This window comes from Apostichopus japonicus, chromosome 12 (genome assembly GCF_037975245.1).
Source record: "Apostichopus japonicus isolate 1M-3 chromosome 12, ASM3797524v1, whole genome shotgun sequence".
In the NCBI taxonomy this organism is placed as follows: Eukaryota; Metazoa; Echinodermata; class Holothuroidea; order Aspidochirotida; family Stichopodidae; genus Apostichopus; species Apostichopus japonicus.
In genome coordinates, this window is record NC_092572.1 from 31,566,739 (window position 1) to 31,592,725 (window position 25,987).

The 25,987-nt window shown below is 37.8% G+C and overlaps 2 protein-coding genes across 14 annotated transcripts in view; one reads left to right on the forward strand and one right to left on the reverse strand.

The window, feature by feature from the left end:
• LOC139977727 (uncharacterized) overlaps positions 1-25,987 on the forward strand; it is a 159,811-nt gene that overhangs the window by 57,761 nt on the left and 76,063 nt on the right. The gene's annotated exons all lie outside the window — the stretch shown is intronic.
• On the reverse strand, positions 114-24,153 carry LOC139977756 (uncharacterized). Of its 12 annotated transcripts, none has more exons than XM_071987364.1 (12): positions 23,974-24,153; positions 17,783-18,295; positions 16,104-16,206; positions 12,193-13,182; positions 10,490-10,567; positions 9,294-9,463; positions 7,926-8,009; positions 7,613-7,693; positions 6,879-6,939; positions 3,381-3,519; positions 1,492-1,625; positions 114-263 (listed from the first exon to the last, which is right to left on the reverse strand). In XM_071987364.1, the coding sequence occupies exons 4-12, from the start codon at positions 12,270-12,272 to the stop codon at positions 257-259; spliced, it is 834 nt and encodes a 277-aa protein (XP_071843465.1). In that variant the 5' UTR covers positions 12,273-13,182; positions 16,104-16,206; positions 17,783-18,295; positions 23,974-24,153; the 3' UTR covers positions 114-256. The 12 variants fall into 12 exon arrangements, with proteins under 12 accessions (XP_071843465.1, XP_071843464.1, XP_071843469.1 ...); XM_071987363.1 differs by having other exon boundaries at positions 117-302; XM_071987368.1 differs by having other exon boundaries at positions 117-302; positions 9,294-9,474.

Consider the following 25,987-nt stretch of genomic DNA (forward strand, 5'->3'; position numbering starts at 1 on the left):
TCCACTGAAATTTCTGCAGTATGTAACTGACATATCATGAAATTGTGTTTATAAACACTCTCACTGCAAATGATAGCCTTGGTTACTGCTATTTCAGTTTGTTACCATTTTCTTGATTTCAGTCAAAATGTGCCTGGCCATGACCTTCTTATGCTCCTGCCTGATTGTAGCACCTTCAGCTTCCATCCTATTTTTGTTATCTGCTTGCTCCTTGTATTTGCTTACTTCTGGTGTACCCTTGACTTTCTTCCATGCTTCATTGGCTTTGTTAAGGGTTGTAGCCTGGTTTTCAGGTGATGTTGCTGCAAAACAAAGAAAACTTGAAGATGAACTCATTTAGGCAATTATGATAAAAAGCAGCTCAATGTCAGTATTTTATCCAGATAGCTGCATCCCTAAAGGTGGTTAATTACTTGGAATTCAGACAAAGAACTTGTTTCATGCAATGAATGTACGGAGTGTAGCATATATAGACCACTCCAGACAACATTACACAGTAGTACTTGACTACTTGCATGCAGATCTATTGTACACATTTGTACATGTGCAGGAGACAAACCCTTGTCCTATATCCCACAAACCATGCATGCTTACATAGAAGAACGATATTTTGAACACAAAATGACTGGAACCAGTACACAACTTGTGATCAGGCCTCAAGTAATTAAATTCTCACAAACAATCAGGACTAGAGAACACTATGAATCTTGATCAGGCATTGCAAACTTAATATAATGAACACATGTTAATAATCTCTAGAAGTAGGCTCCAATTCAAATTCTTGAATATATCCCAGGCATATCTATGTCACATCGTAAGCCATACATGACCTTGATCACAAGCTCATGAACAACACAGATACCAATCATCCAACTTCATCAAATTTTATCCAGTTACATTGGACACTGTGTGAAAAGAAGAATCTTTCCAAATTTGGACACAGAGACAGGCTGACAGACAGATAGACTTATGTCAGACAGACATGATATCCTTACCTTGGTTGCATATAGGTGAACATTGTCATGTTGAGCTGTGTATGAGCTGACTTATGGTAAAGAAATCATGAAAAGCTCACCACTTTCTCTTTTTGTGGCAATTTAGTAACCAACATGTCACCCTACATTTTGTGAGTCCTGTGTTGGATTTTAGACTCCCACCCCAGTCAGAAAGAGCAAACACCTGGGTGTAGTACCACCATTATGATCAGTACTAGTATCACATTTTCTTAATTTGTTTTTCTTTGAAATGTCATGGCATGCATGCTAACAATCTATGTCACAGCTAATCAAGGAAAGTGATTGTGGGAAGGATAGAAGGGGGGGGGGTGACTCAAGCCACCTCCTTCAAAACCAACACAAAGAAAGCCAATAGTAAAGCTGGATGTTTGCTCAATTCTTCTAACAATAAAATTAAAAGACTTGTGACTTGCATCAGAAATAAGGTTGGATTTTCTTGACTACTCAAATATAATGAACTTCATGTCTACTGTACCCATCATGTTCTGAAATATACTCTGCCATGAAGCAGCTATAGGCACTCTTTTTCCTGGGTTTTAGTGAAGGTACTTTGCTGCGGCTGCCAAATTTTCTTCTGACTTGCTTTGTTTTTTTGTTGTCAATCCAGTTCTAATGAGATATATAAAAAACAAACGGTATGTCAAGTGTCATTCAAACAATTACAAACAATCCAATAAAGTATGATCAAGTCAGAAGCTAAATTCAATTTAGTGATGGTAGTGGCCTAGAGATACTGACAATTCCTGGAACATTTCTTCATGTTTGTCTTTCAACAGGCCTAAGAATATGCTGATGTAGCACATTATGTTGCCAATGAATTTAAGTGAAAGAAGGTTGAAGTCAAGTATTGTTATAACGTAATGATGGGAGATGTAGGTTTAATGGAAAAGAACTTGCCACGCTGCTGCTAGACTTGCTTCAAATAATTAATGTAGAGCACTACAGAGCAAACACATTTAAGCCTTGCAAGGCCAAGGCCCCCAGCTTTCTACATACTCAGTAGCTAAGATGATGATTTCTTAACCTGAGCTCTGAGATATCCTGCTAGCCTGATTGCTACAGGCTGCCATACAATGATATAATTCCAATGAACCCAAATTATGTAAATTTTCAAATCAATCTGCTAACTCTTTATAAGGAAGACCCAAACATAACTTGTTTCACAATGCGCTGGAAATACATTCAGCTGTGACATTTCAGGAAATGGCCACAGATTGAGGTAATTTACCTCCACTATACAACAAAACATACAATTACATTATATGAAATAAATTTCTCTGTTTACAGTGGACCCCCTGAAGGAGTTCAGGTCCAACCTAGGAGATCCTGAGATTATGGATGGTAAATTTGTTCTGCAGTTCAGATGCAGATCTGAACCATCAACAGTTTAAAGACCTTGTGTTTGAGGAATTTAAAAGGTAAGCTCTGCAAAGGGGTAGTAGATCCCTAACAAAGCTGTTCATTCATGACCACAGATCAACTGGGACCTGTACACAAATTATGTGACATAGTTTTATACAGGCAATACAGCTGTATTGGTCACATAACACTTTATACTCAATTCCAACGGCATGATCACACAGTGGGATCTAAGTGTAAGCAGGATATTCATGATAAACTAGCCTTTTGAAAGAACATCCAGTGTAGCGGGGGGGGGGGGTGGATGAGGGGGAGTGGGATTAATTAATAGAACATCCAAATTTGCAATCTTACAAATGTCAGATACATGTCATGTTTGCAGCATTTCTTAAAGGTTAATGACTAAATTATACTGCTGACCAGGGTAAGAATGAGTAGGCCTATGTACTATGTAAACAATGTATAAGGGTATAAAAGAATGCAATTATCTCAATTCTCAAGAGAACAGACAGGCATGTATCATGGCTTGCATGAAACTGCTCACTCTGGTCTGTGAGTCATAGAGCACTGCTCCTATGGGAAATTAAACAGGGAGTGTTTCCTACAGTATATTGACACATAGACAAGACAAGTGCTATACAATGTGTCTAGGTAAGACCTAATTTATGAGGTTTCTGAGAGATGCAGAAGTGATGACCTCTGAATTGACAGAACAGTTTGCAGAATTTACACCTGCACCATCCCTAGCCAATGTACAGTACAGCTGTTCACCGACTTTCACGTTCTGATTAAATATGGATTAATTTTACATGGCACAACTGACTCTACCAGCCATTATTGGCTTTCTTACTGGAAAGACCCTAGAGTACATTTAAGTGGGCTTTCTAACATCACGCCCGCCCAGGTTGAGCTCTCAAAATATCAAACTCATAGGAAACGAAACAGCGGTGGCAGAAAATTAACTCATTGTTCAAATTTGAGCAAAATAATAAATTTTAAACTGACCTTTATTCTTCTGGCACTTAATGAAGTTTGTTTGGTTAACTCCAATGTCTTTTTCTTGTTCAAACTGCTCCCATAACTCTGCAGCCCATTACACCAATATTCCTCAAGGAGTTTAGTCTCATCAGCAGTAAGTGAATTCCTACAAAAGAAACAGAAATGTAAATTCTGCTGGGGAAGCAATTTATTTCATTTACAAGAAGCCTATTTAGCAACATGTAGTCATATTTCAAAAGCATAATTGCTTAAAGTAATTAAACCAACCAATATTCCTGTTTATATCTGTTTTATATTGTTCTGTCGTGTTGGTCTTTTAGGTTCTATTTTCAATTGGAATTTTCACTTTTTAGCATTCAAATTGTAGTTTTTGTAGTCAATCTGTTTTATCGCTTTTCGCTGCACCAGTACTTTTAATAGTTTTTCGATCTCATATTTTTCTGTAGTTGGTATTTTGTATTTACTGTTTTTTCTTTTTATTGTTTTTGGCATTGTATTTTCTAGACTGTTTGTAAAGCGCACAGATGCATCGCGCGTAGTGCGCTATATAAGATTTTATTTACATTACATTACATATTACATGTACCACCAAATTTAAAATGGACTTTACAACATTCAAGGTTTGCTGTATTTGGCCCTATTTGCTAGATTCTCAAATATGATCACCTTTGGACAAAATTCTTAATCTTTTTATTACCAATCTAGAGGAAATTTACCATTTCTGCATGTCCTTAGTTGGCAATTCTCAGGTGAGCATGCAAGGTGCCCAGGTCTTTCCTACATTATGCCTAGCTTGTCCTCACTATTTGTTTTACAAGTGACTTCAAGGTTATATGCATAGGCGTAGGAGGCAAGGGGAGGGCTGGGGGGGGGGGGCTGCAGCCCCCCAACCAAAACTTTTGGTGAAAATTCGGGCAATATGCTGAGAATTTTTCGGGCACCTACTGAAAGAAGAAAAGTTTGCAATGTGTTTTTCAATTTTTTGGGTGAAAATTCGGGCAATATGCTGAGACTTTTTCGGGCACCTACTGAAAGAAGAATAACTTGAAATGTGTTTTTCATTTTTTTTGTGGTGAAAATTCGGGCAATATGCTGAGAATTTTTCGGGCACCTACGGAAAGAAGAATTATTTGCAATGTGTTTTTCAATGGTTAAACTGATATTATTATTATCGTTATTATTGTAACGACTTCCCCAATAATTATAACCAATATGGAAGGGTAATAACAGGGAAAATAAAACCAAAATTTTTGCGCGCTTCGCGCGCATTTAACATTTTATTGTGCATGTCATATCTGCATTCATCAGTTATCGGCATGTGATGTAATAACCGATGAATGCCTATATGATAGCACATTAAAGCAGCATTTTGCGTCCTTTTCTATGATTTTTCTCAACCGCACTGACTCCACTATGCCATAACGACATACATAACTAGCTTATCTATTTATATCTTACTTCAAATGGTGGCATAAAAGTCGAAAATTTGCAACTTTCAACTTTGTTTTCTCCAAGATATTTTCTTGGCTAATATCTTAGTTTGCTGTTTTGTGATTGATATATGTAAAAAACTCAATGGACATGTCAAAGAAGTAGAAAACGGCGACCAAACGCAAAATGCTGCTTTAAGATGTTGAACACGTGCCTAACGCGCGAAAAATTTTGGTTATATTTGTCAGGCTAGTCGTTACAGCCCCCCCAAATCAAATCAGGCTCCTACGCCTATGGTTATATGCTACCTCAGTTGATTCTTCTCTAATGTGTCAGTGGGGAATATGGCAAGACTTTAGAAGGTTGTAACCAGGGTAAATGTCATCACAGCTGCTGCTTAGGGTTAACGCCATAAATTTAACCTCAAAATCTTCTCAAGCTGAGATAAATTCCAAGGACAGGATGCAGTAACAATTTGCAGTGGAATTTATATTTATTTCAGAACCACTTAGTTTCTACTGCAACACTAATCAACAGGCCTGGTAACAGCTAAAAGAAATCCTCCTTTCAGGAACAGTTAAAAGAATATCACTACTACATTGATTGAGGATGAGGGGAATGAAAACAAACTATAGGCTTATGTTGTAACTGCCCTGTATACAGAATATTAGATAAGGGATACCTGTAAAACATTTGAAAATATTTAGAGCAATAAGAACAATGTGCCAATTAGCTATGAGTAGATGGAAAATGAACAATTGGTATTGTCACCATTATTATGTAGAATAATGGTTGACTGACTTCATACAGTACCTCGTATTGATCGATGGCAGAGGCATAAAGGGGCACGGTAAGACCCTTCCCCAATCACTGATGAAATGATAGTCCCCCACATCAGCTGCTAGTATTTCAGCTTTCATCCTAAAATTAGTGTCTTCTAGTTTCATTTAATGACACAGTTGTTATTAAGATGTGTTGTTGTATGTCCCATTTGTTTTGGCAATACATTTAAGTCAAGTGTGAACAGCTTCAAGTCAAACAGCCAACATTCACTTTTTTTGTGAAGAATGGTGAAAGGTTCAAATTCTGCACACTTGTTCTGATTAATTTTTTTATTCTTGTATTTCCATTTTATTTTGACCATTTGGTGACCCCACACCCCCCCCCCCGCCCCTCCTTTTTTAAGTATCCAGCTTAATACCTGCATGGAAAAGGAAACTCAAATTTTGGTTTTGAAGTGTTGGGTTGCAGTTTATTTGCCTTAAATCACTTACTGTTGATTAATTCTTTCACTGCGTTATTAATAAATGGGTAATAAAATTTAGAAAGATATAGAACGTTCCATTGGCTACTACACTAAATATGATTAACTCATAGCTGCATGATTTTAAACTCTGAAAACACTTTAGTTCACTGACATATTCTTTCCCCTGCCCCCCCCAAAAAAAAAGTAACAGACAGCAACCCAATTGTACATCCTAGAGCCAATGACACTGATACATTGCAAACACATTCAAACTGCATAAAAATATACAACATATGGGGACCAGTATATAAAAGGGGGCAGACCTCCTTAGACAATGCCATGTGTGTGCACTAAAAAATTCATTACACAATATGAAAATAATGATATCATCCATGACCACTCCCCCCCCCCCTTCCTTCTGATTCCACTACATATACAGAGAGTTACAGTAGTGGCATGCAATCATGTACTATCAGGAATATGTACAGAAATTTGAGAAATTTTTCCTACTGAAGAGTATATAATGCAAACACGCATCACTTGGGCTTAAATGAAGCATGTTTTTTGTGAAGAATCTAACAAATCGAAGTAAAGATATGTCTCAGATGTACTGTAATCTTCTTGGGAAACAGTGTTACCCTTCACCTATGTATACTTCAGATCTGCATGAACTTCTTTTTCAGTCTGTGATATATGGTGGGTATAAGCAAGGTATCACACACAGACACGCACGCACGCAAACAGATACTGTATGCACACTCACAAGGCAGCATGGTTTATACAAAGTGTATGATTTCATTGCAACCAATGAGAGTAACATAACATACCACAAAGCTTGATACAGATCCAGATTTTTAACGTTAATTTCTTTCCAAGAAAGATTGATTTCTGTAAAAGATGAACAAAAGATACTTTCTCTTTTGCTTGAAAATAGCCATGTAAGCAACAAATGCAGGTACATTCCGTTAAAGGTTACATACAATTTACATACAAGCTCTACCAGCCAAAAACATATTATATGTGCAAGAGCCAGCTGCAGTACAGGCAAAAAAAAAAACAATTTGCATCTAACTTTTGTTTCGTTTTTTTGTCCCATTCGAAGAGTCCTTCACTTTGAGAAATCTGGCCAAGCAGTATGCATTCCAGGAAGACAGTAAAGTAACAATTTTGGGAAAAAATTGTCAATCTTGAAAGATACAAGAAAAAATAAACCTGGCAGCTGACTCCTATTGTAAAGGATAATGACAAATGAAGTCTTAGGACAATTCAAAGCAAACAGATTCAGCGTAAGAGCAATATATTTAAAATCTGTTTCAATCTTAACAAATCTTCTTCAACGGCGAACTGTTTGCTCTGAAGAATAATCTGTCAAGATCAAACATCAGGCCTAGAATTACTTTTGTCATGTTGATATAAAAGGTTTTTTTAGCATTGTTTATCTTATTAGTGGAATCTTGACTGAAATGAAAAAGTATAATACAAAAAGCACAGCAATCCTAAAGATACTACCCTCTTCTCCAAGCAATAAGCCCTGAATTATTGAGAGAAGTCATAAACTCACGCTTTGATGTTTTTTGCTTCATTGCCAAGATTGTTTTTGCTTCCTCATGCCATGACTTAATGGTGTTCATTGTGACAGTAACTATAGGAATAATATGAAAGCACAAACATATCATAATTTTACATCTACTTGCCAATATATGGAGAATGCAAAAAGAGCTAGGATGAAAGAACTAAAACTGAAACACCTCTGCAAGAAAAGGCTATTGAAAATATTGGAAAAATAGTGGTGCTGTTGACAATTTTCATCCTGCAATGAAACTGATATTGTTGTACGCCATGAACGAGTGTGTTTGATGCTAATTGTAACTTACATTCTTGACAAATGCGACTTAATTTGCTTTCAGACTGTTTGGTGATATCTTTTGCCTTCTGCAATGACACACAGAGTAATGTGCCTAAATTTGGAAAAGGAAAACAAAGAATATAGTATAAATATCAATATCTTTGAGTGGAATCATTAGCAATTATAATGGCTCACAAGGTCAAGAACCAATAATATAGCAGCATATAGGCCTACCTCACTTGTATATGCATACCTTAAGAGTGAGAGTTGCAAAGGGGGAAGGGTTAGGGAAGTGTGGTGAGAGAATCTTCCCAAGTTGTGTTTCTTAGATTTTGTGCACTTGAGAGGGGGGGGGGGGGGGGTAAAAGCAGCTAAGTTATAACAATTAGTCATTTTAAGAGGGGAGGGTTGGAGGTGATGGTATGTGTGGGTGACTAACTACATTCCTTTTTCTTTTGATGGGTGATCCACAGGATTGTCCACACAACAGGGTTCTACACATGAGAACTTCTGTTACTTACCTTAAGCCTTCCCTATACAGCTAACCATGCATCACACGTATGCCAATTTTCTGTGATAAAAATGCTTCATTATGCAAATAAACCTAAATACCCTATTAATTGGCAATTAATGACATAAATTTGGAAACAAGATACTCTATAGTTCACCATTTGTGACCAAAGTGGCACGTTCTGATATTGAGTAATGTGTGCATACTTAACTTAAAAATGATGGAAGTTCGATTGTACCTGTTCACTTATCAGCTCTATCAGCTGAAACTTCTAGCTAACGCAGGAATAATTATAGCATGTGTGCAGTAATTAGGGTTGTGGTGATTTTGATTCTCCATGAAAAAAAATCCTTATTCTACTTTGCTCCTGATTTTATTTATGAATTAACCTAATACAAGTATGGTGAATCTTAATGTAAACACTACCAAATTTCTGCTTACATATCCCAGCGCATATAGATGAGATGTCTGTATCCGTAATGTATGTAGGCCTACTACCACAAAAAGAATCATATCTCTACAATGTATTTGCAGTGCTGGCTGAAACAAAAAATATCACAATATGGTGATTCTTTGCTTTTTTTTAGTTATGTCACAAAACAAATTTTAATAAGTAACACATATCAAGACTTAGCCTACAAAACCAATTTCTCTGTAAGTGCTGCAAATCACTCAAATTGCATAATCTTGGAAGTTCATCAATTGTGTATTACTGAAGCAAATTGGTTGTGGCACACAGTATTACTTGGTAGAAATGGTCTGTCATATGGTTTGAGAAAGTTGTCTTACTGTACTGACTGAGATAGTTGATGTATATGCACATGGTAGTCATTAACTTAACATCAGTAACTGATCGTGTAAGGCGCATTCATTAAAGTAACTCACTAAGGTTTGCAAGTTTGCATGCAGAATAATGCAACAGTGCATTGCTTAGAAGATCGATCCTGTGTGATTGGGTCATCTCTTTGGTGATATGAGAGAACTTTCTCAGAAATGACCATAATCTTTCCATACACTCCCCGTCCGTTCGGCCAAATGCTTTCTTCCATCTTGTGCTATATGACATCTACACCACCAAAAACAAAAACAGAGAATGCTGATAATTATTAATTTAAAGCAAAATTCACAAATCTCTATTAGTAAAGTCAAGGTCTGGTGTATTGGCCCTTAATGAATAAGTCATTACTCGCCGCATGATCTGATGTGCTTGAGCTACCAACCAATGAACATATTGCTTTAAAGCCAACACACATGTTCTCTGTACAAAAAGCATCTAAGCAGAATGTAAGCAGAGCAGACTGTACCTGTCTAGCCTGTAATGTCACTTACCAATGATGTTATGTAACCACAGATTTTTTCAAAATATAACATGCACTGACAAGGTGAAATGGGAGCACTTAAGTTGATAGATCAACTAAACGAATTAAGACCAAAAATTAATTTGCAAATTTCTGCAAATGACACAGGTTAAACCAGCCCTCCCCTCACTGTGCCCCACCTCCCAGCAGACTAACATATAATGCAATACATGTGCTCCATATATACATCTAGAACACTAGCTTTTTCCTTAAGTATATATCAACATTCTGTGATTTGGTTCCACCAAATACAATATAATACTGGTACTGTACTTACTTTAGGTTCATAGTTACATGCACAATTTAAAAACTGTAATGGTCTCCAATTAACTCAAGGCACACACACTCACCTGCACACATGTTTGTATTACATCCAGACCGAGGACCCCATTGTATTTTCCATTGTTCAAATCCACGTACCCTAACCCTAACAATACCCCATACAATAGAATTCTTCCGAGGACGTGGTGATTCTTTAGAAGTCACAACCAAGGACCTGAAATTCTTTTGTTCAAGTCCTTGGTCAGATAGAAAAACAAACGCACCCTCGCACACACACACACAATAAAATAGTATTTGTACATACATACTCATACAACTACCTCAATTATAAAACTAGGTGGCATATGACACTTGCAAGCCTGTTCTAAAAAATTAATAGTAAACCAAAAATTCTGTACGCGAGGAAAGCAGACAACTTGCCAGAAGCGTGCATGTGTTTACCTGGCAATGAAGTTTATGTCCATATGCATGAAATACAGGCAGTGCCATATCAAAACCTCCCAATTCCGGCATATTCCTTTGTGGATAAAGAACAATTGTTAATGATTTATTTAATTCAAAATATAAATTTGTTGTTTGCATTATACTCAATTGGCACTTTCATGGACATTAATTATAGAGTTTTGTGGTCATGTATCATGTACTACAGTAACAAGAGCACCAACAGTGCATAATATCTTACTATGAGGTGATAAGTATTTAGGGAAGATGGATTTTGTAAGGCTATGGTAGAAAGGGGGCTGTAGTTTTCATGCAATGACCAATAAACACACTAATCACTTACTGTTACCAAGTCGCCAAAAAGGAGATAGTTGTACAGTAGTAAAAGCATTTAATATCTCAGATTGGTAAAAGGTACTTAACTACTATTTCATAACCTTTTTTCCATTTTGGTACAAAACTTAACTTTTTGTTCTGTAACATTTACACTGTAATATCCTTGCTAATCTGTATAAGAAATAGGGTATCACAGTACTGAAAAGGAAAGGACCACATATAAGGTCAACAAAATGTACCTGTATACAGTGGTTTGTGCTGTGGATCAGCAATGAGGTCCCACTTACCATTGAAAGGCTCAGTTCTGGTCAGTACCAAGAAATGTTATATGGTTACGAGACATGAGGTGTTGGCAAAGAAGGTTTGCACTGCATGCACTTTAATGTGCTCTAATCAGGTTCCAGTCATTGGTGTTTCAGTTAAAAGTTAAAATTACGCAAAGGCAATTAATTCTCACTCATGCATGCTGATGTATACTTGATACAGACTGGGGGCATATGGCTGTTGGCTACATGCTTACTCCTACACCTTAGAGAGCTATCATAGCCTATGATAACTGCAACCAACTGTTGTCATTGTCCATCTATTTGCAACTGTGCGAGGAGAAGCATATTTTGTGTTTTCACAAAATGGCTGATGACTCTTACTGTAAGTGAACTTTTGATCTAAGCTTCCTGAGCACTAGTAATGCCCCTATTGTGGTGATCACTGTGATAAATTTTCACGACAGAATGCAGGAATAGTAGCATTCTATTTGTAGTTATTGAAAGACGGATAGACAGACGTACAGACATGGTAGATAGACGAACAGATGGGCAGACCGACGGTCAGACAGATCTATAGACAGATAGTTTCAGATAGATGGATCTGAAGTTGGGCGATGTCTACGGCGGATACTAGTATGAGCTAAGAATGTGACGCATATTTTCCTCCTACATGATATTCAATTAATAGAACAATGTGCCGCAACAAATTCAAGGAATAAGATTTAGAAATCACTCTGAAACCTAGATTAACTCTACATTGTGAATCTGTTTCCAATGGTAAGGAAAATACATTACGTATTGGGCATATTGTATTCCACATACAGGTGTTAGAGACCTGTACGCACCTTAATGTGTCCTTTGAATTTTCACACAATATCATAACTTACATGATAGTGTAATGTACAGTACTGTCACCATGGGCGGCGATCGTGGGGGGGACGGGGGGGACATGTCCCCCCCCCAATATTTTAGGTGGGGATATAGAATCTAATATCCCCTCAATATTTGGTGGCATAGTTTTTTCTTTGTTGCTATAAGAGCATATTTTTTTATGTTATCGCTAAGTAATTTCAAAGCAGAAAATGCTTAGATGCAACTTACAATTGGTGGGAAGTGCCATTTCCAGCGATCTGGGAGGCATTTTCAGCCAAAATTTTCTTTAACGCTTGGCGCCAACTCATGGTGGCGCCACACTTAGATAGTTTGACTAAAAGCTTTGCCCCTCCCTTGGCAAATTCCTCGCTACGCACATGTCTAACTGTGTGACAATTTGTTACTAAATATCACCAAAAAACAACACAGACTTTCACCGAGAGTAGTTTTCACTTATTTTGAAATGAGTTTGCTAGACGGACCATGGGCGCAGATCCTGGTGGGGACAGCGGGACGCGTCCCCACCAACTTTTTCAGTTGTGGGGACATGATATACCGTGTCCCCACCAATTTGTCTTGACCAAACGCTGCATTGCAAATTTCCCTGTATTGAACTTTGGCGCAGTTTGATCCAGCATTGTGCAAATGGCATGCAGCTGTTCTCACTTTATTACATTAATCCACAGTTGTTAAATTTTGGAAGGAAATTGCATTTGCGGCAGTCTATGATTGTTTTCTGGGAGAGGACCCAGACCCATCGTATACAAAAGTCTACTTGGATTATTTGTCTCCTAATTTTTTATTTCTGCAGACGCCCATGTGTTCCCCCAACTTAAATTTCTAAGCCATGAGATCTCAAATTTAAGGAGGTTTTGGAGCATTATTGGGTCTGGGAAGTGTCATTTCCGGCGATCTGGGAGGTATATTTTCCCCCAAAAAATCTTGTACGCTACGCGCAAACCCATAGTCGCGCTCCGCTTAGATAATATACCCGTCCCCACCATTATCCAAGACTGATCTGCGCCCATGAGACGGACCGCATCCGTAATGAAAATGGGTATATACCAAATATCACAAAGCGCGCAAACAAATTTGGGGATATATATTTGCTACGCGCCTGCACCCAAGCAAATGTCCCCCCCCCCAATATTTGAAACAAATCGCCGCCCCTGACTGCCACCACCCAACTTCTTTAACAGTAGTGCCGGGTATGCATACCTGCAAAAGGAAAAAAATTACCTAAAAATGTTACCATGGAAAAAGCTGCTAATATACCTTTCAATTCTTGTTCCCTCTTAGGACTTGAGAGAAAATTCTTATCGTTAGTTCAAGGCTTAAAGGATGATCCTTATTTAGAATTACTGTGGAAAGTATAGAGCTCATATCATACCATGGCAAGACCATTAATTAATACAAGACTGCTTTTGCAATATAATTTAGGCCAATAACGCAGATCTTCAAGTACAAATATTATCTAAATCTGCATATAGCTATGTATGACCAAGTGATCATGGTAGGGGTATACCTACAGTGTACAGTACGTTCACAATGTGTACGTACAGTAATATATATCAGTTGGGGTAAAAAAAAACAAGGGGGTAGTTGGGGTAAAAAAAAAAAAAAACCTTTTATAGAAGGGGAATATTTAGCCAAAGTTCCAATTTATTTTGGGTGATAGTCCTATATGTCTAGTTTATTATTATATAATTTCTCTTAAAGTCTATGTCACTTTGCTGCCAATCACCGCAAATGCTAAAATAGCGAAATTTGAAGTTTGTACAGGTACCACATATCCGAAACTTTCTCCTGCATACCCAGCTTATATGATGTGGAGATTATTCCAGCAGTTACAGCATAGCAGTTAGTGATATTACACTCCCCCATGGTAGAATTACTCCAACTTCATTCACGCTTCATGGGGGGGCCTTGTTTTTTTTACCCCCAAAAAATGATGCGAATGGGGTAAAAAAAAAAGTACTTTCCGGCTCCAATATACTCCCTATTTTGCCCGAATGGATCAATTTTTCCATAATGTTGATTTTAGTGGTTAGGCAAATAGTTTTCATGTCTGTCATGAGTCAAAAATGTTAAATAATTGGGCAGAAGTAACTGAAATTGGCTCAACTCTAATGTTTCTACTATATTACCACGTTTGTGTAGCATCATATACACACTGTACAGTATGAATATGGCTGAGCATGACATATGACACGAGCCATCCATAATTAAGAATTAAGACAATTTAAAAAAAAAAAATCCTTTTTCATGTAAAGGTAGTAGCTAATACTTAGATGTAATTATATGCAAACATGAGTTTAAGATACATTCATGAAGCATTGTTTTTTTTTACCCCGGCATTGCTTCTTTTACCCCGAATTAAACAAATTTTGGGGGGTAAAAAAAAACAACATTTTTTGCAAAAAACGACACTTTCCATTAACAAAAAAGTTATTTTAGTTAGATTCTCTTTAAAAGAATCCCACTCCACACACTTGAACATTGGAACCGAAACGATACCTCTTACTCATCAATTTTTAGGGCAAACTTTAGGTAAATTGTTTTTTTTTTTTACCCCACTTGACTATACTGTACTAGGGAATCACCTGTGCGTGTACTTGAGAGAGTAACTACAGTATGTTGCAGAAATGGAATTGCCAACTGCAAGTCGATTGTTTTGCCAATTTGCACACATTACATCATTCACCCAATAGATGCGCTCAAAAAATGATGCTTTGAGTGAAAAACCGGTGAATATTTTAAACTAGATTGTACAAGCAGAAAACATCAAATGGGGACAAGTTTCACTTGGTTAGAAAGAGAAATAAGAACTATGGGGACAATGTATCAAAATCTTCCATCAGAAAATGCTTTAAATTGTTCACTAGAATTATCCCTTTTTCATGCTCAGAATGAGTAAATAAAAGAGCATGATCAGAAACAATCTTTGCTACACCAATTTCTCAGACATACTAAATATACAGCAGTTTGATATCCATGTAACCACAATGGCCAAGTTACACCACATAAACATTAATATATGGTGTGTAAATACTACAGAAACCAATTACATACAATTTAACATACAGCGTAGGGAGGGCATACACTTTTCGACACATGTGCAGGCTTCTAGGATGGCAAGATCAATGAATGCATTAATTCGATTGTGGATACTGAGTGTGCTTTGCACCTCTGATGCATCTTATCATCACTAAGAAAAGATGTTAACATCTCTAAAAGGATATGGTTCAGTAGTTGGGTCTGAAGAAAGGCATAGTCTTCAAATAAAAAGAGGGCAAAGAACAGCAGTTCAGGACTTCATTCAGGAATGCACACGACAACCACCAGCATGTCTCATTGTGTTCATGTGATGAATAACCTTCAAGAGTTACTACAAACAATGCACTAGTTTCTGAAGTATGCAAAATAAATTTCATTCCTGATAGTCAAAAGAGTTCTTGCAAGTTGAGTTTGACATGCAAATGTGCCAAATAGGTTTGAAGTTTTGGTTTACATCACTTGAACTTCACTAACATCATCATATATCAAAGCAACACAAACATTATGCATAGTTTGTACTATGCCTACTAATCCATTTCATCAGACCTATGGTCAAGGAAGTGTATGTGGCACAGAGCCCAGAAAGGATGTTTCAGTAATTATATTCCTTTGTTAAAGATACAATAACTTATGGAATGAGATTATGTTAGAAATAACAGTAGCTGAGCCTGTCGATCCCCGGATATCTTGGTATTCTCTATTAATGCTCCACATTTGATAGTTGTGACACATAAATTAGGCTTAAAATATGGCAGAGGATCTTGAAAGAACAAAGATATGTTTACAGAGCATCTGTACTATGACAAACATTTTACAGGCTTTAAATCTATCGGCCATTCCCAACCACATCAAAATGGCATATTCAGCCCAAGTGGTTGAAAGATCCTAAGCTATACCCTCAAACTTGCCCATGGAATTCAGTGCATTACCAAACATAGCAACTAGGGTACTGTATTGCGAGTAACCATATCCTTCAATACAAAAATGCAACATGGCATTATCAGTTGAATGGCACATAGAAGCATATCACAGCATGGTATTATACAGTGTATATGTATTCCACTATGGTGTGTAACTCTTACCATGTTTGTCAAATAACCTCATTGACTTCAAATATTTCTTGTTACAACTGTGTTGTGAGGCAATGAGCTCTCTGCAGAAATTGAAAGTTGAGCGGTATCCATTCTGTGAGCAAATAAACATAAAAAGCAGAAAGATAGCTATCTAGACAACATTATGCTCATCACTTAAAAGGTCAAAAAAAGTTGTGTCAAATAAAAGCAACTTTCATTTCTTGAAGATTTTTATAATACTGTGCAGCAGGGTCCTCTTTAATCTCTCCAGAAGGTAGTTTTAATAAAGAATTTTGAAAATGTCTGTATTACAAGGGATGTGTAGAAAGTTTATGAAAGCTCCATATGTGCAAGATTCCTTGTTCTGTACATGGTTTTTTGAAGGGGGGGGGGGGTGCAGATGGGAGGTGTCTTGAGCAAGAGAGGTTGCCTCCCACAGACTGTTGCTTTAAATAACATGTCTTTTTAATATCTTTGATCTTAGAGTATTGTCTCTTTCTGCCATGCCCATTGTACTTTTTTATCTGAATATAGGGCACCAGATTTGTAGGCCCCAAGCAGACAGTTTGACTCCATCAAAAATGGAAGGCCCAGTGTACCAGGTGTGCAGGTGTCATATTCCTCTTCCTGTACATGATTTTACATTAACAGGTTGCATATCATTGCAATCTACAGGCAGCCTTCTACGAGACTTGCATGCAGTGATGTAGGTTACTCTAAACTTTTACTGTTAAATTACACAGTTAGTCGCTATCTATCCTAATTTACCAGAAATGATCAACCTGTAGCGAATAGGTCTCTTCAATGCCCCTCTCCCCAACCCCTCCCCTGCATGTTATTGTGTTACAAAAAGCTCAGCCTAGTAGAGTACAGTGTGGTATTATATAAGGTCATGATCCAAACAAGCATGAAAATCAATTGTCCTAACCTGCAGTTTAATCTAAGTAGGAACTTCACAGAACATCATAGTTTTTTTTAACTGTGGATCACACAGTGTGACAAAATGCATTACATTCATAATTCACAAAGCTCATACTGTAGTAGGTGAAGGGAGAATCAGAATTTGTAGCTTCATTGAGTGTACTGTTTTAATTCATCCATGCCACTACACATTACAGTACCCTAGAAATGTAACCATACAAGAACACTAGAAATTGGCATATACTGTAAGTTCCTGCTAGGAGGAACTACTGTTAGTGGAAGCCGTGATTTCCATACTGTAAATCCCACCTTGGGATCATTCAGTGAAAGGTACCAAAGCAATCATGAGCATTCCATGTTGTGAAACAGAACAGCTATCTCTTGGAGCCAAATGCCAATGCAGAAAAATTAGCCACAGTTCAAATTATACATCAATAAGGTTATAATTTCGGGCATGAAATAATGATAACCCGCACTTGACAGGACATACATGTGTAAGTACTTACAGATCACAGCGCACAGACCAAGACAATCTACTTTACTGTGATCCAATTTCAGGAATTGGCATCGCAGTGCCAACCCCTAAACATGGTGCTAAAGAACAAAGTCACATATTCTCATTATTATTTTTTTACTTTGTGTGATTATAAAAATTGGGTTTGAAGTTATTTGTGTGTAGTTTGGTAATCTTCAACTAGAGCATTGGCTACCTCAATCTGGAGGGGCTGGTGTAAAATATGCTCTCTGAACACAAAAATGGCTTTTACCTTAAACTGTACTAAATGGTGGAACTGTGCATTCTCTCTGTGACCCCACAGAAGATAGGTCTTGAGGTGCAGTCTTCACACATAACTGGTTATGAAGTTACAGTGTTGCAGGAATCACACATGTTGGAGGTTGGGGCAACTGACTCAATGAAAGCATTGGTAAGCTTGGAACGAAGTGCCTGCCAAGCATTTGCAGCTTCTCTTCCTGTTTCTCCAGCCATCAGATGATGGTGATGATGATGATGATGATGACCACAGTGTGAATACTGAGTACTGGAGAGGGCTTGGATCACCTTAAAGGAGCTCCTCGGTAGCAGGTGGATATGGGTATGTCTCCCCAGCAAATAAACTGCTCTCAGGGTATGTCCTAGTCAAAGGGCCACTCCTCTCGTTCTGTTGACTACATCTTGTGTACTCAAACGAGGCCCTCGTCTGGGTCAGGTCGTCGTTTACCTTTATATGGAAAAAATTTAATTTCTGTTTTTTCATTGGTGGCTTCAGAGGCATGATACTCTGTGAAAAGATGATGACAAGTATTTTTTTATGTTTTCTTACAATCCTGTACATGTCTAGCAGTTGGTTTTACTTTTCTTTGGTTATATTGCCACATGGAAGCTTGAATGACTTCTTGTAATTTGGCAAAAAACACAGGCATTATTTTAGAGCTTTAGAGTCTCTTCTAGGTTCAGAGGGATGCTGAGTAACCAACGTAACATTTTATCGAAGTGGTGAGTAAGCACGACTTTCTATACAAATTTGACGTGAGAAAGCTTCTCCTCTGTTGTACAATATAACAGCAGTGAAAATATGTGAGTCATTTAACTACATTGGAAGTAGTTTCAAGATATAAAAGATATTATTTCTATGCATGATGCAATTGTCGTGTACATACACATTTCACATTCAAACTTCAACTGATATCAAAAAAAAATACTGAGTAAATAGCAATGGGCTCATACAATAAGTTGGCGAAAGCCTATTAGTACTACAGATACTGCGTTTAGTTTGTTTAAGTACTTAAACCAAAAGATGAATCACAGGAAAGATAAAGTACATGAAACCTTCAAGAAAAAAAAATACCACATTACATTTGAATTTTTTTCCAATTTTAACAACCATTATAACAGGTTGTTTCTGGTTTTAAGATATTGTGTACATATGAGGTCATATTTTGACCCCTCTTGACCCAAATGACCTGTGATCTCCATTAAAAGGAAAAGGCTACTTGTACTCAGTATGGAACACCTTCCCTACACGCTACAATTTACTAAACATGAGATATGCCTCCAAGTTTCCTTTGAACATGTGATATTAAAGTAACAAGGTTTTTACAATCTGACCCAGTCTGACCTCCACACAATAAAAAACGGTGCTCAATGTGGTCCACCTGCATACCAAATTAAAGATTTGTCAAATCGTCTCTTGAGGTATGATGCTTACAATGTTTTCACAATTTGACCACTGTTGACCCAAATGACCTCTGATCTTCACTACAACTCACAAAAATAATAGGCGTCTGGTACTCAATTTGGTGGTACACCTTCATATCGCACATGTGATTTCTTCACTTCTTGCCAGACGCTAATTGAACTTGACTACCCTTCTTGTGGGCCTATACTGTATTGAAGTACATAACAATTATATACTGCACCGTCGGATATTGGGAAATAACAGCTATGTGCCGCCATGGGATATGTCACATGACTCGTGCACACCCACTGGCTGACAGATTTCTCCTGGTTTTTCAAACTGTCTGGTTACCAGCAACTTAATGTAATCACCAATTGTGATGATCACACATACTGTAAACAAATTAGCAGTGACATTATTTTAGTTGCATACAGATTGAGAAGCTGAAGTTTATCACCCCTTTGATAACTAGCTAGAGCAGACATTTCTTAAGGGGCAAATTTCATTTTCTAATGCACAGAAGACCTATCCTAGGCTTAGCAGGTTAGACTAAATGATAATAGACTAGATAATATACGAAGAATAAAACACCGTACCCAGCGATACTTCAATGACGCCTAGGTCTGCATGTTGTTGTATTATGAGGATTTGTGTTGAAAACTGCACCACCTTGATTGAATAATTGGCATTTGCAAAAAAAGAAAACAAATGTGCTATACTGTATGTAGGACACACCTTTAATGTCTTTGAGACTTTGACATGCTTTCAGTGCTTTCTACTGTAGTCACTTCGCCCAACAACCATTTCGCCCAACTGCCATTTCGCCCAACCAGCCTGGTCATTTCGCCCAACCAGCCTGGTCATTTCGCCCAACCAGCATGGTCATTTCGCCCAACCATCATAGTCATTTCGCCCAACCAGCATGGTCATTTCGCCCAACCGTGTTGGTCATTTCGCCCAACCTTATTTTTACTAATATTCAGTCAGCATAATATTACTTTTTCTATTCCACTAGTTCAATTTGATTTATTTTGGGTTAGGTTACTTCATAATAGGTAAATCAAAAAGTAAGGTCCGCTCGATATCGATCGGAGTCTGAGCAGTTATTTTGGGTATAATGGGAGGATTACACTACTTTAGGCGTTTACGCATACAATGGAAGTTATATTATTATACAAACACAGGGGAATCGGTCTTCATGAAAACCTATCAAACCTTACCCCTAAAACACTGATCCATCCTACTGACTAACAATTCCCGAACGTTTCCTTATTAAATTAAAAATATATATATAAAATTGAATTACTATATTTAATCAATGTAACCACTTTATCAATGTAACCACATATGTCATCACATATGTAATCAATTTAACCACCACTTCAAGTTTCCTTAATACTTGGTTCGTATCCCGTAACGTTAACAATTCCCGAACGTTTACTATATCAAACCTAACCCCTAAAACACTGATCCATCCTCAAGATTCCTTAATATTCGGTTCGTATCCTGTAACATTAAACATTCCTGAACGTTTCCTTACTAAAGTTATACAAAGTAAAGGACTTCAAGTTTCCTTAATATTCCTTAATATTCGAACGTTTACTATCAAACCTAACCCCTAACACACTGATCAATCCTCAAGTTTCTTTAACATTCCGTTCGTATCCTGTAACGTTAACAATTCCCGAACGTTTCCTTTTGAAATATCATATTTAATCAAGGTTGGGCGAAATGACCAGACTGGTTAGGCGAAATGACCAGGCTGGTTGGGCGAAATGACCAGGCTGGTTGGGCAAAATGACCAGGCTGGTTGGGCGAAATGACCAGGCTGGTTGGGCGAAATGGTAAGGTTGGGCGAAATGGCAGTTGGGCGAAATGGTTGTTGGGCGAAGTGTCCTGCTTCCCTTTCAGTTAGGTTTATCACAAACAGTGACCATTTTTGTTTCCTAGCATTATACAATTTCCACAGTAGGTTAATATAAATATTTATGCCTATATCATATATGCGAGTAGGAGAACCCCTTCTCGTCAATCTAGCACCAAACTCAAAAGAAAACAAATCCTATTTCCTCTGCCTTAATTGCGTTACATTTTCCCCCTTCAAATAACATACAAGTGTTCCAGAGTTGTTTCTCATGCATTTAGTATATAGTTTACTGCTCAGTTCAAACCAAACGGTTATACTTTTCAGTGGCAAGGTATTAATGATTGCATAAAGTACCTGTTTTTTTTCCGCGACTTTAGGGCAAGGGTGGATAATTTGGTGCTACGTTGCTTAGAAGTGATTCACCTTCTGGTACATAGGCCTATATATTACTGTGTAAATTGTATAACACCAGGAGTGCCTGTCTATCGGCTTAATGACAGTTTAGGCCTAACCTAAATGTCACAAAAATATCTATGGTTTTTTCAACTACATACGACTTTAGGAATTAGGGTCAAAAGGGGTACTTACCACTTAGAATAGTGCATGCCTTTCCTCCATGTTAACACCATGGCGGTATAGCACTTTTTCTACTGTATGATGGCGGTAAGAGTACATAACTGTGGGTAGGGGTAATGTTAGTATGTAGGTTAGGAATAACAAGGAACGGATTGTTAGGATGGGGTAATGATGGGCTAGGGAACAAGAAATTCCCAGAATTATGAGGTAATTAGGAATAGTTGTAAAGCTTTGTTAGGACAACTTATGATTCAAGCACTGTTCAATGTTCAGCACATGCACTGTATATTGCTCCACTTCACACTACCAATTAGGGCCCGTCTGTCCCCAAATAGGTCTTCTAAAGTTCTAATTTCCAAATCAACAACTAGAATCTCCCAATTTTTATTTTAATTCAATTACTTCGACCAACCTTTGAACATTTGAAGACGGTATACCTCTCCTTCCATGCGATTTAAAGTAAGTTTCACGGGTGCATTCCTGTACACCAGTGTTAAGTCCTTCCAAAAATGTAAGTTCCGCCAGAGATGGTGCCATGGGGGAAATGCTCGAATCCTATGGGGGAAATGCTCGAATCCTATGGCGGAAAGGTATGGCGGCATGTACCTAGGCTATGGCGGAATGGCACTAGACCTAGATTCGGGTTAAATACTACTATAAGTTTACTTTTGTTAGGGAAAAACCTTAGGTACCTGGCATAGAGACTGCACGACTTTAATAACCTACTGTAGGCCTAGTGGGACTTGTGTTCAATTCTGACCATCAAACACTCCTGCATTTGCAAAAACCAACGCACGATGCAGGGTATACTAGTACTAGTACTAGTAGCATGGACACTTCGAAGTTCGGACACCTAAGCCTATAAAACTATATCTTCTGGTATAAATCACCTGAAAATATACTTGATATGGTGGGAAAAGTGTGCCATAGTACGATACAGGGCCAAACGTTCTTTCCTGCAATCTGTTTTCACGTTGTATTCCAAGAAGATTCTTTGTGATTGTGGAACTGGTGTTTCTTTGCTAGAATATTGCGAAGTTCGGACACCCGGCCCACATTACCTGCTTGAAGGTAGCGGACATTAGTAGCGGACATTAGTAGCGGACAATAAGAGCAGATAATAAGGAGAAAAGCGGAGGGCGCCATCTATTTTCTAGCGGACAATAACCAACGGTGAAGGTGCAGTGGTACTCAATAATTGTTTGTAAATCAAATTTAAGACAATTCATCCCAAAAATGAAATGTTTATAATAGTAACCTATCGAAAGTCCCGTATACTGGTCTCCATACATTAATATTCTAAAAGCATTTCATTGAATTTTCAAATCAAGGAGTTTAATTAGTTTTAGCTTCTTCAGCTGACAACAGCTTTGTCTCTAAACTTGTGATTATTAAAAGGAAGTAATAGAATCTTCCTTTTTTACTAATACTGCCATTGAAATATAAAACTTATTTCTGTTAGAATGTCTCATATGAATACGAAATAAAACAATCGTGCCCTAGAAATTGACTGTTAATAGTTATGCTCGAATAGTCGTCATACACAAGTTAGACGTGGGACTATACATTCCCAGGTCCATTCAACCGTTTCTAAACATGAGGCGCTACAAGAGGACCACACTACTAACATTACACCCGTAAGGGTATTTAAACCAAATATTTATTTTCTATTTCTTTTAGCCTTACCTTGTTACGTACATCATGTAAGGGCACGATAATAATTCTACAGTATGCTAGAATTTTATAGAGCCAAAAAGTGCGGAGGTTAAGGTAGTCGCGGGATAAATCATCCTTCTAGTACCCAGTCTGTCCAGGCACTCAAGACGATTTATCTGTACCTTACTCATGTGTTAGCTCTTAACTCCTTATAGACTCTTTCCTGTCATATCATTGTCCCTTAGGGGAAACTATTTACACATTGTAATTACTTAAAATCTGTTCATTTTTGTCAATAGGTACCCAAGTATTGACAGATAGGTATTGAAATGAGGTTTTAATTTTTATAATTTTTTATAATTAAGCTGATAAGATATGCAAATATGCAAATGAGGTTATGATACAAACAATGTACTTTTTTTGCCCATTTGAAATTATTTTGACGAAATTTGCTGGACTTTTGATAGTTTGATGAGTTCAAGACATGTTATTTCATAAGTAAAGTATAATTTGATGTTTGAATGTGAGGAATATGACTGATTCCCCCCCCCCCCCCTCCAAACAAACAAATGTATTCTGTAATACAATGGTAGCCATGCGTAACGGTAAGTCTATATATACCAATTGCGCTACATACACAATACATAGTACATACTGTACAGTGTGCAACTATGCGGCTTACCGTATCAGAATTTCAGAATTTCATCGTCAGAATCTTCTTCTCCAACGGCTGGATGGTCAAATTGCCCATAAAAAGAAGGTCTAACGCCTCTAAGAAGTATTTAGCCATGATAATATGTGCTAAATAGTTACAGTTTCAATTACGTGAGTGATTGCATAGGTCAACTGTGGTTGACCGAAATTATATACCGTAGAAATGCTCGAGTTGAATTGCTAGGGATTACTCACAAAGTGGAGGCGCTATTGCTAAATCGTTTTTATGTAGACTGGCGTTTCAGTGTGGCGCTTCTGGAGAGCTAAAAATCTACTCTGTAGGGTGAGGCATTCTGGAGAAAAAATTTCGGAAATCTGACAGTGTTTTGGCCTAAACTTAGACCAAAAAATGTCATTTTTGACATATTTTCCCCAATTATAGAGCCATCTCTCTACATATGCCTGTGAGACTTCTGATTTGATTCCTTGTATGTATTAGCTAATTGTATAAGATAAGGTCAGTTAACTTGACATTTTTCACTGTTCTCAACATTTTTTTGAAAAAATGTCAAAACGACCGGTTTTTTGCATGTAAAGAAATCTTTGAAGACAAAAAAAAAAAAAAAAAGGTCCATGTGACCCCCTCGGAAAAAAAGGTTGTTTATTGATGCAGGCTGTCTTACGTGCAAAATAAAGCTATAGGAAGCTCCCTAGTGTATTCCTATCTCGAGTAATGATTTTCTAAACACATGGGAGTTTTGAAGGTTCAAATACGCACAGTAATATGTGACAATCATATACACGCGTACTCGTAAGTATGGATGTGTACTCGGTCACCTATCCGGGACCTTGTAACTCATACTCATATTTGTACTAGGAACCTTGTACCCATATCAGTACCAGCATACTGGTCATTGGTGATTAAAAACACGAACTCTCGTATCTTTCCTACGTGTATAATAATGCAGTTTAGTATTGTTTGTGATGATTCCTAGAGTAACGATGGATTTTCTGACTGATCATCGCTGTGCATCGCTTGCATTATCCCCGATCGTGCATTAATCCTGTGAGTAGCGCACGCTAGACCGTTGATTAACCCCTTATTTTCAATTTTCCACAACTCTGTAATTGGACAACATACATTGATCTTGGAGTGACTCGAACTCGGGACCTTATGATTGAAAGGCACTGGCGTTAACCACCGAGCTACAGAAGAAATCATTACATACGGTGTGATGGTGGGCTGGTTCCAAGTGTCCATCTCCTGACAGATATCTCAATGTTGCACACGTTCCTGCTCAACTGTACCAAAATAATAGTTATGGTTTATATTAATCATACTTAGAGCATAAACGTAGATGTATACAATATATAAGTAAGCAGCATAGCAACATTAACCAGCCCTTAGTTGGTGGCGATCCCTATTTGGACATTTCTTTGTTGGGGCGCCAGTCAGAAGCCACAGTCAGAGCCGTATATAGGGCTATATACGGCTCTGGCCACAGAACAGTACATGCTGTGTAATCAGGCATCACGCTACAGTTCCATTCGATACAATCCGAGAAGCGGTAGGAAAGCGATTTCCAGAGGCGTATATATTCGAATTAATACGCGTATATTCAAGGGCGTAGGAACCGGGGGGCTGGGGGCGCCAGCCCCCAGTGAAAAATTTGAAGGGGCGGAAGTATCATTCCGCCCCCCCCCCCCCCGCTTCGCAAGTCAGAAAACCCCTTTTTTATTTCCAAATGAGAAAAAAAAAATCATTTGGAGCACCAAATTACATCTAAGGCCTGGTGAAAATACAAAATTAAGTTTACAAAATGGAGTGGGTGTTGAAGTGTGCTATGTTGCACCAAATTGCATCTGAGGCTACCTGGAAATGCAAAAAAATCCAAAGGGGAGGGGGACACCCCTTCCCTTTAGACCCCTCCCCCAGGCGGGCCATCAGTCTTAGCCCCCCTCCCCCCACTCAAAAGTACCTTCCTACGCCACTGCGTATATTCGTATTAATACGTGGATATTTTATACGGTGTTCGTCCCAT